General features: G+C 44.4%; 1 protein-coding gene across 2 annotated transcripts in view; it reads right to left on the bottom strand.

The window, feature by feature from the left end:
- The window catches only part of LOC139542908 (zinc finger and BTB domain-containing protein 46-like), a 166,832-nt gene that overhangs the window by 35,959 nt on the left and 115,638 nt on the right, over positions 1 to 15,235 (bottom strand). For both annotated transcript variants that reach the window (XR_011668569.1, XM_071348879.1), the window contains exon 4: positions 2,112 to 2,396. Coding sequence is in view for 1 of the 2 variants with exons in the window: in XM_071348879.1 (XP_071204980.1) it covers positions 2,112 to 2,396 (285 nt within the window). In the remaining variant the exon portion in view is untranslated. The remainder of the gene's footprint in view (positions 1 to 2,111; positions 2,397 to 15,235) is intronic.

Here is a 15,235-nt window from a genome sequence, read left to right on the forward strand (position 1 = left end):
CTTTCAACGTGGCATCATCATAGGATGCCACCTTTCCAACAAGTCAGTTCGTCCAATTTCTGCCCTGCTAGAGCTGCCCCGGTCAACTGTAAGTGGTGTTATTGTGAAGTGGAAAACGTCTAGGAGCAACAATAACTCAGCCGCGAAGTAGTAGACCACACAAGCTCACAGAACGGGACCGCTGAGTGCTGAAGTGCGTAGAGAGTAAAAATGGTCTATCCTCGGTTGCAACACTACCGAGCTCCAAACTGCCTCTGGAAGCAACGTCAGCACAAGAACTGTTCGTCGGGAGCATCATGAAATGGGTTTCCATGGCCGAGCAACCGCACAGTGGTGTAAAGCTCACCGCAATTGGACTCTGGAGCAGTGGAAACGCGTTCTCTGGCAGATGCCAGGGGAACGCTACCTGCCCGAATGCATAGTGCCAACTGTAAAGTTTGGTGGAGGAGGAATAATGGTCTGGGGCTGTTTTTCATGGTTCGGGCTAGGCCGCTTAGTTCCAGTGAAGGGAAATCTTAACGCTACAGCATACAATGACATTCTAGACGATTATGTGCTTCCAACTTTGTGGCAACAGTTTGGGGAAGGCCCTTTCCTGTTTCAGCATGACAATGCCCCTGTGCACAAAGCGAGGTCCATACAGAAATGGTTTGTCGAAGTCGCTGTGGAAGACCTTGACTGGCCTGCACAGAGCCCTGACCTCCACTCCATCGAAGACCTTTGGGATGAATTGGAATGCAGACTGCGAGCCAGGCCTAATCACCCAACATCAGTGCCCGACCTCACTAATGCTCTTGTGGCTGAACTGAAGCAAGTCCCTACAGTAATGTTCCAACATCTAGTGGAAAGCCTTCCCAGAAGAGTGGAGGTTGTTATAGCAGCAATGTTCCAACATCTAGTGGAAAGCCTTCCCAGAAGAGTGGAGAAGGCTGTTATAGCAGCAATGTTCCAACATCTAGTGGAAAGCCTTCCCAGAAGAGTGGAGGCTGTTATAGCAGCAATGTTCCAACATCTAGTGGAAAGCCTTCCCAGAAGAGTGGAGGCTGTTATAGCAGCAAAGAGGGGACAAACCCCATATTAATGACCATGATTTTGGAATGAGATGTTCAACAAGCAGGTGTCCACATACTTTTGGTCATCTAGTGTATATTCCAATGGTCCAAAATAACTTGACGGAGAGGCGCAGTGAGTGGAACATTAAAGTTGATGATTTAAAAGCTTTTATTATACCAATGGCTATCATCCTGCTATATTTACACCAAGATGGCTAGCATCCTGCTATATTTACACCAAGATAGAGGGAAGGTATGGAAGGCCATCCTCAAGGCCTCAGACACACACCCACACCCACACACACACCCTCACACACACCCTCAGACACACACCCACACACACACCCTCACACACACCCTCACACACACCCTCAGACACACACCCACACACACACCCTCACACACACCCTCACACACACCCTCAGACACATACCCTCATGCACCCATGCACAATACATCGTTCAATCACTCATACACACAGATGAACATGGCTAAACCCTGTTTTATGAAACCACACACACACTGACACATACACTGACACACCCACTGACACACACACTGACACACACACTGATACACACACTGACACACACACTTCGGCAAAGAAATCCAGGAAACATTTTCTCACACACCCGGGAGCCATCCCAGCACAATGTTCTCTCACTGAGTCACAACTGAGTAATCCTCTCTTGCACCATCACACAGACCTGTTACATACTGAACACACACACACACACACACACACACACACACACACACACACACACACACACACACACACACACACACACACACACACACACACACACACACACACACACACACACACACACACACACACACACACAGCATGCAATAGACAAGCACACCTGCACGCACGAATACGCACACCAAAACTAAATTCACAAAAGCCAATGACAGAATGATGATTCTATAGCAGTGGTATTGTGTGACACTCAAACAGCAGTTAAGTGCTGTTGGAGTGTTTGTGTGTGTGTGTGTGTGTGTGTGTGTGTGTGTGTGTGTGTGTGTGTGTAACACACTATAACAGTAACTTACGTGAAAGGGAGTGTCCTCCTTTGGGCATGAATTCAAACAGTACAGGGTTATCGTCTCCCAGCATCTCAGCCCGTAGCGAAAGCAGGCTGTTTTTACTCATCAATGCTGCCCTCAGATTGGCTACCGAAGTTGTAGTCCCGCCCCCGGTCCCACCTCCTGCCTCATCTGATTCGCTGGCACCCAGGAAGTTGGCCTCGCCCATTGCCAGAGCTTCTTCCTGTTTGAGGAAGAAGTCGAGACGTTCTCCGCGACTGTCTGAGCTGTTGGGCTCTGTCACATCTGCACCTGGAGACAGAGAGGAATCATTTATTCATTGGTTGATTGAGTTTGATTGATTGATCTTTATTAGTCATGTTGAAAGGCACAAAATTATACTTTACACATATGACAACATAAACCATGTAAGATATCAAACCAATGACAAATTTAAATAAAATTGTACACTAAAGCACTTTACCATAGACTTGCCCCCCCAAAAATATAGTGTACAGTGCATTTGGAAAGTATTCAGACCCCTACCCTTTTTCTACATTTTGTTACGTTACAGCCTTATTCTAAAATTGATTAAACACATTTTTTCCCCTCATCAATCTACACACAATAAAAAACAGAAATACCTTATTTACATAAGTATTCAGACCCTTTGCTATGAGACTCGAAATTGAGCTCAGGTGCACCCTGTTTCCATTGATCATCTTTAATATGTTTCTACAACTAGATTGGAATTCACCTGTGATACATTTATTTGATTGGACATGATTTGGAAAGTTACACACCTGTCTATATAAGGTCCCACAGTTGACAGTGCATGTCAGAGCAAATCAAGACATGAGGTCAAATAAATTGTCCGTAGAGCTCCGCGACAGGATTGTGTCGAGGCACAGATCTGGGAAAGGGTACCAGAACATTTCTGCAGCCTTGAAGGTCCCCAAGAACACAGTGGTCACCATCATTCTGAAATGGAAGACATTTGGAACCACCAAGACTCTTGAGTCAGAGTTCCTCTGTGGAGATGTGAGAACCTTCCAGAAGGACAACCATCTCTGCAGCATTCCACCAATCAGGCCTTTATCGTAGCATGGCCAGACGAAAGCCACTCCTCAGTAAAAGGCACATCTTTGGAGAGACCTGAAAATAGCTGTGCAGCGACGCTCCCCATCCAACCTGACAGAGCTGGAGAGGATCTGCAGAGAAGAATGGGAGAAACTCCCCCAAATACAGGTGTGCCAAGCTTGTAGCGTCATACCCAAGACGACTCGAGGCTGTAATCGCTGCCAAAGGTGCTTCACAAAGTACTAAATAAAGGGTCTGAATACTTATGTAAATTTTATATTTCCGGTTTTTTTCATATACATTTGCAAAAATGTTAAAAAATTAACTATTTTTGCTTTGTCATTATGGGCTAGTGTGTGTAGATGAGAGAGAAAAAACAATTTCATCAATTTTAGAAGAAGGCTGTAATGTAAGAAAATGTGGAAAAAGCTAAGGGGTCTGAATACTTTCTGAATGCACTGTACGGATGACCATATTCCTTTGTTTTCAGATCTGTTAGTGATAAATGGGACAGATGAGAGAAGCGGGTAGTTGCAGCCCAATATGGCGGCCGATACTGGCTGTGTTGAAAGAAGGTAGGCATATCGAAAGCGCACATGTAATTGGTTTGACTTTCTGTCAGTTGTTGCCAGCGAGTGCAGAGGTTCGTGGTGACATGACTGTAGATCAGGGGTGGGCAACTCCAGTCCTCCAGGGCCTGAATGGTGTCACTCTTCTTCTCCATCCCAAGCAAACACAGCTGATTAATCAAACTGCAGTCTAAACTGAGATCATGATTAGGTGATTATTGGAGGCAGGTGTGTTAGCTGAGGCTGGGGCAAAAATGTACAGGGGTGGAAAAGTAAAAGATACCTTCATTGAAAATTACTCAAGTAAAAGTGAAAGTCACCCAGTAAAATACTACTTGAGTAAAAGACAAAGTATTTGGTTTTAAATATACTTAAGTATCAACAGTAAATGTAATTGCTAAAATATACTTAAGTATCAAAAGTAAAAGTAAAAGTGTAAATAATTTCACATTCCTTATACTAAGCAAACTAGATGGCACAATTGAATAGTTTTTTATTTATTTATGGATAGCTAGGGGCATACTCCATCACTCAGACATAATTAACAAACTAAGCATGTGTTTAGTAAGTCCGCCAGATAAGAGGCAGTAGAGATGACCAGGGTTGTTCTCTTGATAAGTGTGTGAATTGGACCATTTTCCTGTCCTGCTAAGCACTCAAAATGTAACAAGTACTTTTGGTTGTCAAAGAAAATGTGTAAGTAAAAAGTGTATGAGTAAAAAGTACCACATTTTCTTTATGAATGTAGTGAAGAAAAAGTAAAAATTGTCTAAAATATGAATAGTAAAGTACAGATACCCACAAAAACTACTTAAGTAGTACTTTAAAGTATTTTTACTTAAGTACTTTCCACCACTGAAAATGTGACACCGATCAGGCCCCCGAGGACTGCAGCTGTCCATCCCTGCTGTATAGGATGGTGCATTAAAACGTACTTTGGGGAAACTCAGAATGATGGCGTGGTGGAATCACTCACGCTGTGGAAAAACATTGCATGTAATTAAATGCATATATCTTAACATGCTTTCATGTTGTGAATGTTTTACATTTATCACATTTCTTTTCTGTTGTGTAGACTACTGTGCGCAATGTCAAAGATAACATTTCTCAATGTCCCATTACTATACACCAATAGCAAGCTTCCTTAAAGGCAGACCTATGGGTTGCATGCCCGGCTGCAAGTTTGCTGACATGCCGATTAGGACCAATTTACGAAGCGAGCGGGCAAAAACAGCCTAAAGCCTATGCTGCTACCCGTCTGATACTAGCATGTTATAACAGGAGATTCAAATGAGGTTCTACTGGTTGCAGACCTTCATGTGTCACAACTGCTTTCATAAAGTTGTGTATGTGAACTCAAAGAAAATTATTATGAGACTAAACAATACTCTTTGGATATTCATGAAACATAGTTTAGTATACCGGTAATAATTAATCATAAAAGTTTGAGTTGTGTATGTGATTAAAACTGCTTTAGCATCCTCCATGCACTTCCTGAAAGAGACTGAACAAAATAAACTAGTCCTCTGAGTGCTGGCAATGCTGTTCAATCAAAAGAGACCGTCCAATAACGGTGCACTCTCAACACACCCATTTATTTCGACACAACCACTTCTTTTGACATGCCCACTACTCCGAGACCAGTCCGGATGGGCTGCCTGGCCGTTGACAACATTCATTTTGTCTTGACTGCTTAAATCATCCATGGAAAACCTCTCCTTTAAACACCCCATCTCTAATTCATCCTGTTTGTAAAATGTACAACAATTTGTGTTTTCCACCAAACGCACTTGTGTCTGCACACACACACACACATCCCCCAAAATTACAACAAAGGACAGGAAGCTGTTGACAGATAAATCAGTACTGTCTCATCTGAGATCATTTAAACACATAGCAAGAGAGAAAAAGTGGGAGTAAAGGAACGAGAGAGAGCCTATGAAAAAAAGACAGATGGTCGAACAGCGATAGACAGTTAGAGAGCTGGAGTACAAAAGAGAAAGAGAGAGAGACAGAGAGACAGAGAGAGAAACAGGGGGACAGAGACAGAGAGACAGAGAGACAGAAAGACAGAAAGACAGAGAGACAGACAGATAGAGAGACAGAGAGAGAGACAGAGACAGACAAAGAGACAGACAGAGACAGACAGAGAGAAAGAGAGAGACAGATTGAGAGAGACAGAGAGAGAGACAGAAAGAGAGAGAGACAGAGAGACAGACAGAAAGATAGACAGAGAGAAAGACAGAGAGGCAGAGAGAGACAGAGAGAGAGACAGAGAGACAGAGAGACAGAGAGAAAGAGAGACAGAGAGAACGAGAGAGAGAGACAGAGAGACAAACAGAAAGACAGAGACAGACAGAGAGACAGACAAAGAGACAGACAGAGAGACAGACAGAGAGATAGACAGAGCGAGAGAGAGACAGAGAGACAGATAGAGAGACAAACAGACAGACAGACAGACAGACAGACAGACAGACAGACAGACAGACAGAAAGAAAGAGAGACAGAGAGACAGAAAAAGGGAGATGACGCACACGAGAGAGACAGAGAGAGAGATGGAGTGCAGAAGAAAAAATTGAGAGAGAGGGAGGGAGAGAGAGAGAGAGAGAGAGAGAGAGAGAGAGTCTATCCAGTGTATAAAGGTTTGTTTAGACTGCAGTGACAGCCCAGTGACAGAGTAAAGTAGAGAATGTTGTGAACAACTGTCAGCAGCAGACACACGCTGCCACACTCTCCTCTGTAGATCTACATGTCTGTCACACACAACTTCTGACAGCACTGCTGACGCACTCAAACACACACACACACACACACACACACACACACACACTCACACAATTCAACACTCCCTGGGGGTTTGTAGGACACTGGCTTGCATACTGTGTGTAAGTGGGGTTGAGTGTGTGTGTGTCTGTCTGTGTGTGTGTGTTAGAGCTAATACAACACCTCCTTTCACTGGCCTGTGATGCATACACTTCTAGTATATTGCACAAAGTGTGAGAGGTCTGGGCAGGTATTATTATAGATGTGAAATGTGGCATGCAGGACAGAGAGACAGAAAATACAAACAGTACAAGAGAAAAAGAGAAAGAGTTAAAAAGGAGAGGAAGGAAACAGTACAGCAACTGAAAAAGATAAAGATTGAGGGAGAGGGAGAAGGTGGAGAGATGGAGAGGGAGAAGGCAGAGAGAGGGAGAGGGAGAAGGTGGAGAGATGGAGAGGGAGAAGGCAGAGAGAGGGAGAGGGAGAAGGCAGAGAGAGGGAGAGGGGGAAGGCAGATAGATGGAGAGGTAGAAGGCAGAGAGAGGGGGAGGGAGAAGGCAGCGAGAGGGAGAAGGAAGAGAGAGGGAGAAGGCAGAGAGAGAAGAGGGAGAAGGCAGAGAAAGAGGGAGAGGGAGAAGGCAGAGAGAGGGGGGAGGAAGAGATAGGGAGAAGGTAGAGAGAGGGCGAAGGCAAAAAGAGGGAGAAGGTAGAGAGAGGGGGAAGGAAGAGATAGGGGGAAGGTAGAGAGAGGGAGAAGGCAAAAAGAGGGAGAAGGTAGAGAGAGGGAGAAGGTAGAGAGAGGGAGAAGGCAAAAAGAGGGAGAAGGTAGAGAGAGGGAGAAGGTAGAGAGAGGGAGAAGGCAGAGAGAGGGAGAAGGCAAAAAGAGGGAGAAGGCAGAGAGAGGGAGAAGGCAGAGAGAGGGAGAAGGCAGACAGACAGAGAAGGCAGAGAGAGGAAGAGGGAGAAGGCAGATAAAGAGGGAGAGGGAGAAGGCAGAGAGAGGGGGAAGGAAGAGAGTGAATGAGAGAGGAAGCAGAGAAAGAAGGAGAGAGAGAAGGCAGAGAGAGGGAGAGGGAGAAGGCAGAGAGAGGGAGAAGGCAGAGAGAGGGAGAAGGCAGAGAGAGGGAGAAGGTAGAGAGAGGGAGAAGGCAGAGAGAGGGAGAAGGCAGAGGGAGAAGGCAGAGAGAGGGAGAAGCCAGAGAAAGAGGGAGTAGGCAGAGAGGGAGAAGGCAAAAAGAGGGAGAAGGCAGAGAGAGGGAGAAGACAGAGGGAGAAGGCAGACATACGGAGAAGGCAGAGAGAGAGAGGGAGAAGGCAGAGAGAGGGAGTAGGCAGAGAGAGGGAGAAGGCAGAGAGAGGGAGAGGGCAGAGAAAGAGGGAGAAGGTAGAGAGGGAGACGGCAGACAGAGGGAGAAGGCAGCGAGAGGGAGAAGGCAGAGAGAATAAGAGGGAGAGGGTAAGAGTACGACTTGTTTTCATTGTCCTCAGGTATGTTCGATATGCAGTGTGTTGGTTGCCACGGCGTTGTTGCCGTGTTCTGTTGCCGTGGTGAAAGTCAAGGTGAGAGAGGGGCTGTGAGACTGTAGCGTTCCTCTCCTCTGGCTGAATACTGATGGGATTGAGTCACCACTGTGGGGATGGCTGTATGATGATGTGAGGGGGGTCTGTCTGAGAGACTTTTTGGGGTCAAGGTGTACATGACAAAGTACCTAGAGGTATGTGGGGAGGGATCCTCTGGTCAATAATAAATTGGCCTGGATTGACATGTCTTTAAATCACATTTTTTATTTGTATTTATTTTATTTATTTCACCTTTATTTAACGAGGTAGGCTATTTGAGAACAAGTTCTCATGTACAACTGCGACCTGGCCAAGATTAAGCAAAGCAGTGCAACACAAACAACAACACAGAGTTACACATGGAATAAACAAACATACAGTCAATAATACAATAGAAAAAGTCTATATACAGTGTGTGCAAATGAGGTAGGATAAAGGAGGTAAGGCAATAAATAGGCTATAGCGGCGAAATAATTACAATATAGCGATTAAACCCTGGAGTGATAGACGTGCAGAAGATGAGTGTGCAAGTAGAGATACTGGGGTGCAAAGGAGAAAAATAAATACAATAAATAACAGTATGGGGATGAGGTAGTTGGATGGGCTATTTACAGATGGGCTATGTACAGGTGCAGTGATCTGTGAGCTGCTCTGACAGCTGGTACTTAAAGTTAGTGAGGGAGATATGAGTCTCCAGCTTCAGTGATTTTTGCAGTTCGTTCCAGTCATTGGCAACAGAGAACTGGAAGGAAAGGCGGCCAAAGGAGGAATTGGCTTTGGGGGTGACCACATACAATATGTACTGAACGAAAGAAGAATGTATTCCTGGATTTGCTATGCATGATTTATTCACTGGCACCTCACACACACAGAGAGAGAGAGACTGTGACTGTGCCTCAAAACCAAATGTTTTCCTGGCCCACCACTCCACCCTGGACTTGAACAGCCTCTATGACCAGGTCCACCTCTATAAGGCAGCAGTGCCCACCTTTGTCCGGACTCTAAAGGACATCGCTCTCAAACGCAGCCCCAACACTTCACACAGGAGCAACAGATCAATAGACACCCCACCCAGACCAGCGAGACACCCTCCAAGACCTGCAGGACCCCCCCGTGGACCTACACATAGAGGACCCACGCCAAGAGGACTTACATCCAGACCACAGCACCCCCAGACACATCCACACCCCCACCCCAACCAATCAACACCCCCCCACATCAACCATGCCCACACCCCATTTAGGCCCCCTCAGATCAGACCTATGCCACTCCTGCCCACCCCATGCACCCCACCCCCGCAAAGAGAGCATCAACATGGAAGTCACACATACGCCCAGGTAGTGAGCGGGCAAACAGGCCCAACCCCCACTCTTACACTCGCCCAAGCCAACGGCATGTACCAGATGCTCAGCAGGCTCTGCTCACACTTACTGGCCTGAGGCCAAACCACACGGCCAACAACATTGGACACTTTATGGAACAAAAAGCCTTCACTATATCATCCTGGAATATCCAAGGCCTGAGGTCATCTGCCTTTGGCCTAAAGAGCAGGAACACGGACTTCACCAAAGAAATCGGTAATGCAGACATTGTCATCCTGCAAGAAACATGGTATAGCGGAGACGGACCCACTGGTTGCCCTCTAGGTTACAGAGAGCTGGTAGTCCCATCCACCAAACTACCAGGTGTGAAACAGGGAAGGGACTCAGGGGGAATGCTAATTTGGTATAGAGCAGACCTAACTCACTCCATTAAATTAATCAAAACAGGAACATTTTACATTTGGCTAGAAATTCAAAAGGAAATTATCTTAACAGAGAAAAATGTCCTCCTGTGTGCTACCTATATCCCCCCACTAGAATCCCCATACTTTAATAAAGACAGCTTCTCCATCCTGGAGGGGGAAATCAATCATTTCCAGGCCCAGGGACATGTATTAGTCTGTGGCGACCTAAATGCCAGAACTGGACAAGAACCTGACACCCTCAGCACACAGGGGGACAAACACCTGCCTGCAGGTGACAGCATTCCCTCCCCCATATGCCCCCCTAGGCACAACTATGACAACATAACCAACAAAAACGGGTCACAACTCCTGCAGCTCTGTCGCACGCTGGGTATGTACATAGTCAATGGTAGGCTTCGAGGGGACTCCTATGGTAGGTTCACCTATAGCTCATCTCTTGGCAGTAGCACTGTAGACTACTTTATCACTGACCTCAACCCAGAGTCTCTCAGAGCGTTCACAGTCAGCCCACTGACACCCCTATCAGACCACAGCAAAATCACAGTCTACTTGAACAGAGCAATACTCAATCATGAGGCATCAAAGCCAAAGGAACTGAGTAACATTAAGAAATGCTATAGATGGAAGGAATGCAGTTTGGAAACCTACCAAAAAACAATTAGGCAACAGCAAATTCAATCCCTTTTAGACAACTTCCTGGGTAAAATGTTCCACTGCAATAGTGAAGGTGTAAACTTGGCAGTAGAAAATCTTAACAGTATATTTGACCTCTCAGCTTCCCTATCAAATCTAAAAATCTCAAATAGAAAACCGAAGAAAATGAACAACAATGACAAATGGTTTGATAAAGAATGCAAAAATCTAAGAAATAAATTGAGGAACCTGTCCAACCAAAAACATAGAGACCCGGAAAACCTGAGTCTACGCCTTCACTATGGTGAATCACTAAAACAATACAGAAATACACTACGGAAAAAGAAGGAACAGCACGTCAGAAATCAGCTCAATGTAATTGAAGACTCCATAGACTCTAACCAATTCTGGGAAAATTGGAAAACACTAAACAAACAACAACACGAAGAATTATCTATCCAAAATGGAGATGTATGGGTAAACCACTTCTCCAATCTTTTTGGCTCTATAACAAAGAATAAAGAACAAAAACATATACATGATCAAATACAAATCCTAGAATCAACTATTAAAGACTACCAGAACCCATTGGATTCTCCAATTACCTTGAATGAGTTACAGGACAAAATAAAAACCCTCAAACCCAAAAAGGCCTGTGGTGTTGATGGTATCCTTAATGAAATGATCAAATATACAGACAACAAATTCCAATTGGCTATACTAAAACTCTTTAACATCGTCCTTAGCTCTGGCATCTTCCCCAATATTTGGAACCAAGGACTGATCACCCCAATCCACAAAAGTGGAGACAAATTTGACCCCAATAACTACCGTGGAATATGCGTCAACAGTAACCTTGGGAAAATACTCTGCATTATCATTAACAGCAGACTCGTACATTTCCTCAATGAAAACAATGTACTGAGCAAATGTCAAATTGGCTTTTTACCAAATTACCGTACAACAGACCATGTATTCACCCTACACACCCTAATTGACAACCAAACAAACCAAAACAAAGGCAAAGTCTTCTCATGCTTTGTTGATTTCAAAAAAGCCTTCGACTCAATTTGGCATGAGGGTCTGCTATACAAATTGATGGAAAGTGGTGTTGGGGGTAAAACATACGACATTATAAAATCCATGTACACAAACAACAAGTGTGCGGTTAAAATTGGCAAAAAACACACACATTTCTTCACACAGGGTCGTGGGGTGAGACAGGGATGCAGCTTAAGCCCCACCCTCTTCAACATATATATCAACGAATTGGCGCGGGCACTAGAACAGTCTGCAGCACCCGGTCTCACCCTACTAGAATCCGAAGTCAAATGTCTACTGTTTGCTGATGATCTGGTGCTTCTGTCACCAACCAAGGAGGGCCTACAGCAGCACCTAGATCTTCTGCACAGATTCTGTCAGACCTGGGCCCTGACAGTAAATCTCAGTAAGACCAAAATAATGGTGTTCCAAAAAAGGTCCAGTCACCAGGACCACAAATTCCATCTAGACACCGTTGCCCTAGAGCACACAAAAAACTATACATACCTCGGCCTAAACATCAGCACCACAGGTAACTTCCACAAAGCTGTGAACGATCTGAGAGACAAGGCAAGAAGGGCCTTCTATGCCATCAAAAGGAACATAAATTTCAACATACCAATTAGGATCTGGCTAAAAATACTTGAATCAGTCATAGAGCCCATTGCCCTTTATGGTTGTGAGGTCTGGGGTCCGCTCACCAACCAAGATTTCACAAAATGGGACAAACACCAAATTGAGACTCTGCATGCAGAATTCTGCAAAAATATCCTCCGTGTACAACGTAGAACACCAAATAATGCATGCAGAGCAGAATTAGGCCGATACCCACTAATTATCAAAATCCAGAAAAGAGCCGTTAAATTCTACAACCACCTAAAAGGAAGCGATTCCCAAACCTTCCATAACAAAGCCATCACCTACAGAGAGATGAACCTGGAGAAGAGTCCCCTAAGCAAGCTGGTCCTAGGGCTCTGTTCACAAACACAAACACACCCCACAGAGCCCCAGGACAACAGCACAATTAGACCCAACCAAATCATGAGAAAACAAAAAGATAATTACTTGACACATTGGAAAGAATTAACAAAAAAACAGAGCAAACTAGAATGCTATTTGGCCCTAAACAGAGAGTACACAGTGGCAGAATACCTGACCACTGTGACTGACCCAAACTTAAGGAAAGCTTTGACTATGTACAGACTCAGTGAGCATAGCCTTGCTATTGAGAAAGGCCGCCGTAGGCAGACATGGCTCTCAAGAGAAGACAGGCTATGTGCACACTGCCCACAAAATGAGGTGGAAACTGAGCTGCACTTCCTAACCTCCTGCCCAATGTATGACCATATTAGAGAGACATATTTCCCTCAGATTACACAGATCCACAAAGAATTCGAAAACAAATCCAATTTTGATAAACTCCCATATCTACTGGGTGAAATTCCACAGTGTGCCATCACAGCAGCAAGATTTGTGACCTGTTGCCACAAGAAAAGGGCAACCAGTGAAGAACAAACACCACTGTAAATACAACCCATATTTATGTTTATTTATTTTAACTTGTGTGCTTTAACCATTTGTACATTGTTACAACACTGCATATATATAATATGACATTTGTAATGTCTTTATTGTTTTGAAACTTCTGTATGTGTAATGTTTACTGTTCATTTTTATTGTTTATTTGACTTTTGTATATTACCTACCTCACTTGCTTTGGCAATGTCAACACATGTTTCCCATGCCAATAAAGCCCCTTGAATTGAATTGAATTGAGAGAGAGAGAGAGAGAGAGAGAGAGAGAGAGAGAGAGAGAGAGAGAGAGAGAGAGAGAGAGAGAGAGAGAGAGAGAGAGAGAGAGAGAGAGAGAGAGAGAGAGAGAGAGAGAGAGAGAGAGAGAGAGAGAGAGAGAGAGAGAGAGAGAGAGAGAGAGAGAGAGAGAGAGAGAGAGAGAGAGAGAGAGAGAGAGAGAGAGAGAGAGAGAGAGAGAGAGAGAGAGAGAGAGAGAGAGAGAGAGAGAGAGAGAGAGAGAGAGAGAGAGAGAGAGAGAGAGAGAGAGAGAGAGAGAGACTTTCCTGTGTAAAAGGCTAAAGGAAAAGCGAGTTAAGAAGAAAGAGACAGGGGCAGTTGAATAAGGAGACAGAGAACACACACACACACACACACACACACACACACACACACACACACACACACACACACACACACACACACACACACACACACACACACACAGTTAATTAAGGTGGGGGAGTAGAGCTTGGTTTAGGGGGCACAGGGTGGAGGTATTCATTAGAGCTCTGCTCCTCCCCCTCCAGTGGGCAGCTGAGCAGCACAGGAGTCAAATCAATAAAATAGATCCGTTGTTTGTGCTCTGTGTGTGTGTGTGTGGTTGTGTATGTGTGGTTGTGTGTTTGTGTGTGTGGTTGTGTGTGTGTGTGTGGTTGTGTGTATGTGTGTATGTGTGTGTGTGGTTGTGTGTGTGTGTGTGTGTGTGTGTGTGTGTGTGTGTGTGTGTGTGTGTGTGAGAGAGAGAATGAGGGGACAGAAGGAGTAGAAGTGGAGGAGAGGAAAGAGACAGAGACCTCTGACCCCCATCTCCTTTCACTCATCTGCTCATTGGACGAGTGAATGACCCTTGACCTGTTTACCCAGCATCCCCTCAACCAGCGGGGCTACAGATGGAACATGTCCCCACTTCTAGGACGAGTCCTGCAGTAATCACACTTCAGCCTAACTCAACCCTCCTAATACACTGTCTATCCTCCGCTAGATGTGATCACATGCAGTACAGTAGTCACTCCATGCTAGAGTATTGTAATATCAGTTTACGGTATTAATGGACATTATGGTATTAGACATTACGGTAATAATGGACACTATGGTATTAGTGGACATTATGGTATTAGACATTACAGTATTAGTGGACACGATGGTATTAGTGGACACTATGGTATTAGTGGACACTATGGTATTAGTGGACACTATGGTATTAGTGGACATTGTGGTATTAGTGGACATTATGGTATTAGACATTACAGTATTAGTGGACATTATGGTATTAGTGGACATTATGGTATTAGTGGACACGATGGTATTAGTGGACACTATGGTATTAGTGGACACTATGGTATTAGTGGACACTATGGTATTAGTGGACATTGTGGTATTAGTGGACATTATGGTATTAGTGAACACGATGGTATTAGTGGACACTATGGTATTAGTGGACATTATGGTATTAGTGGACACGATGGTATTAGTGGACACTATGGTATTAGTGGACACTATGGTATTAGTGGACATTGTGGTATTAGTGGACATTATGGTATTAGTGGACATTATGGTATTAGTGGACACGATGGTATTAGTGGACACGATGGTATTAGTGGACACTATGGTATTAGTGGACACTATGGTATTAGTGGACATTGTGGTATTAGTGGACACTATGGTATTAGTGGACATTATGGTATTAGTGGACATTGTGGTATTAGTGGACATTATGGTATTAGTTGACATTATGGTATTAGTGGACACTATGGTATTAGTGGACACTATTGTATTAGTGGACATTGTGGACATTGTGGTATTAGTGGACACTATGGTATTAGTGGACACTATGGTATTAGTGGACATTATGGTATTAGTGGACATTATGGTATTAGTGGACATTGTGGTATTAGTGAACACTATGGTATTAGTGGGCATTATGGTATTAGTGGACACTATGTTATTAGTGAACACTATTGTATTAG

The sequence above is a fragment of the Salvelinus alpinus genome, chromosome 17, assembly GCF_045679555.1.
Source record: "Salvelinus alpinus chromosome 17, SLU_Salpinus.1, whole genome shotgun sequence".
Lineage (NCBI taxonomy): Eukaryota > Metazoa > Chordata > Actinopteri > Salmoniformes > Salmonidae > Salvelinus > Salvelinus alpinus.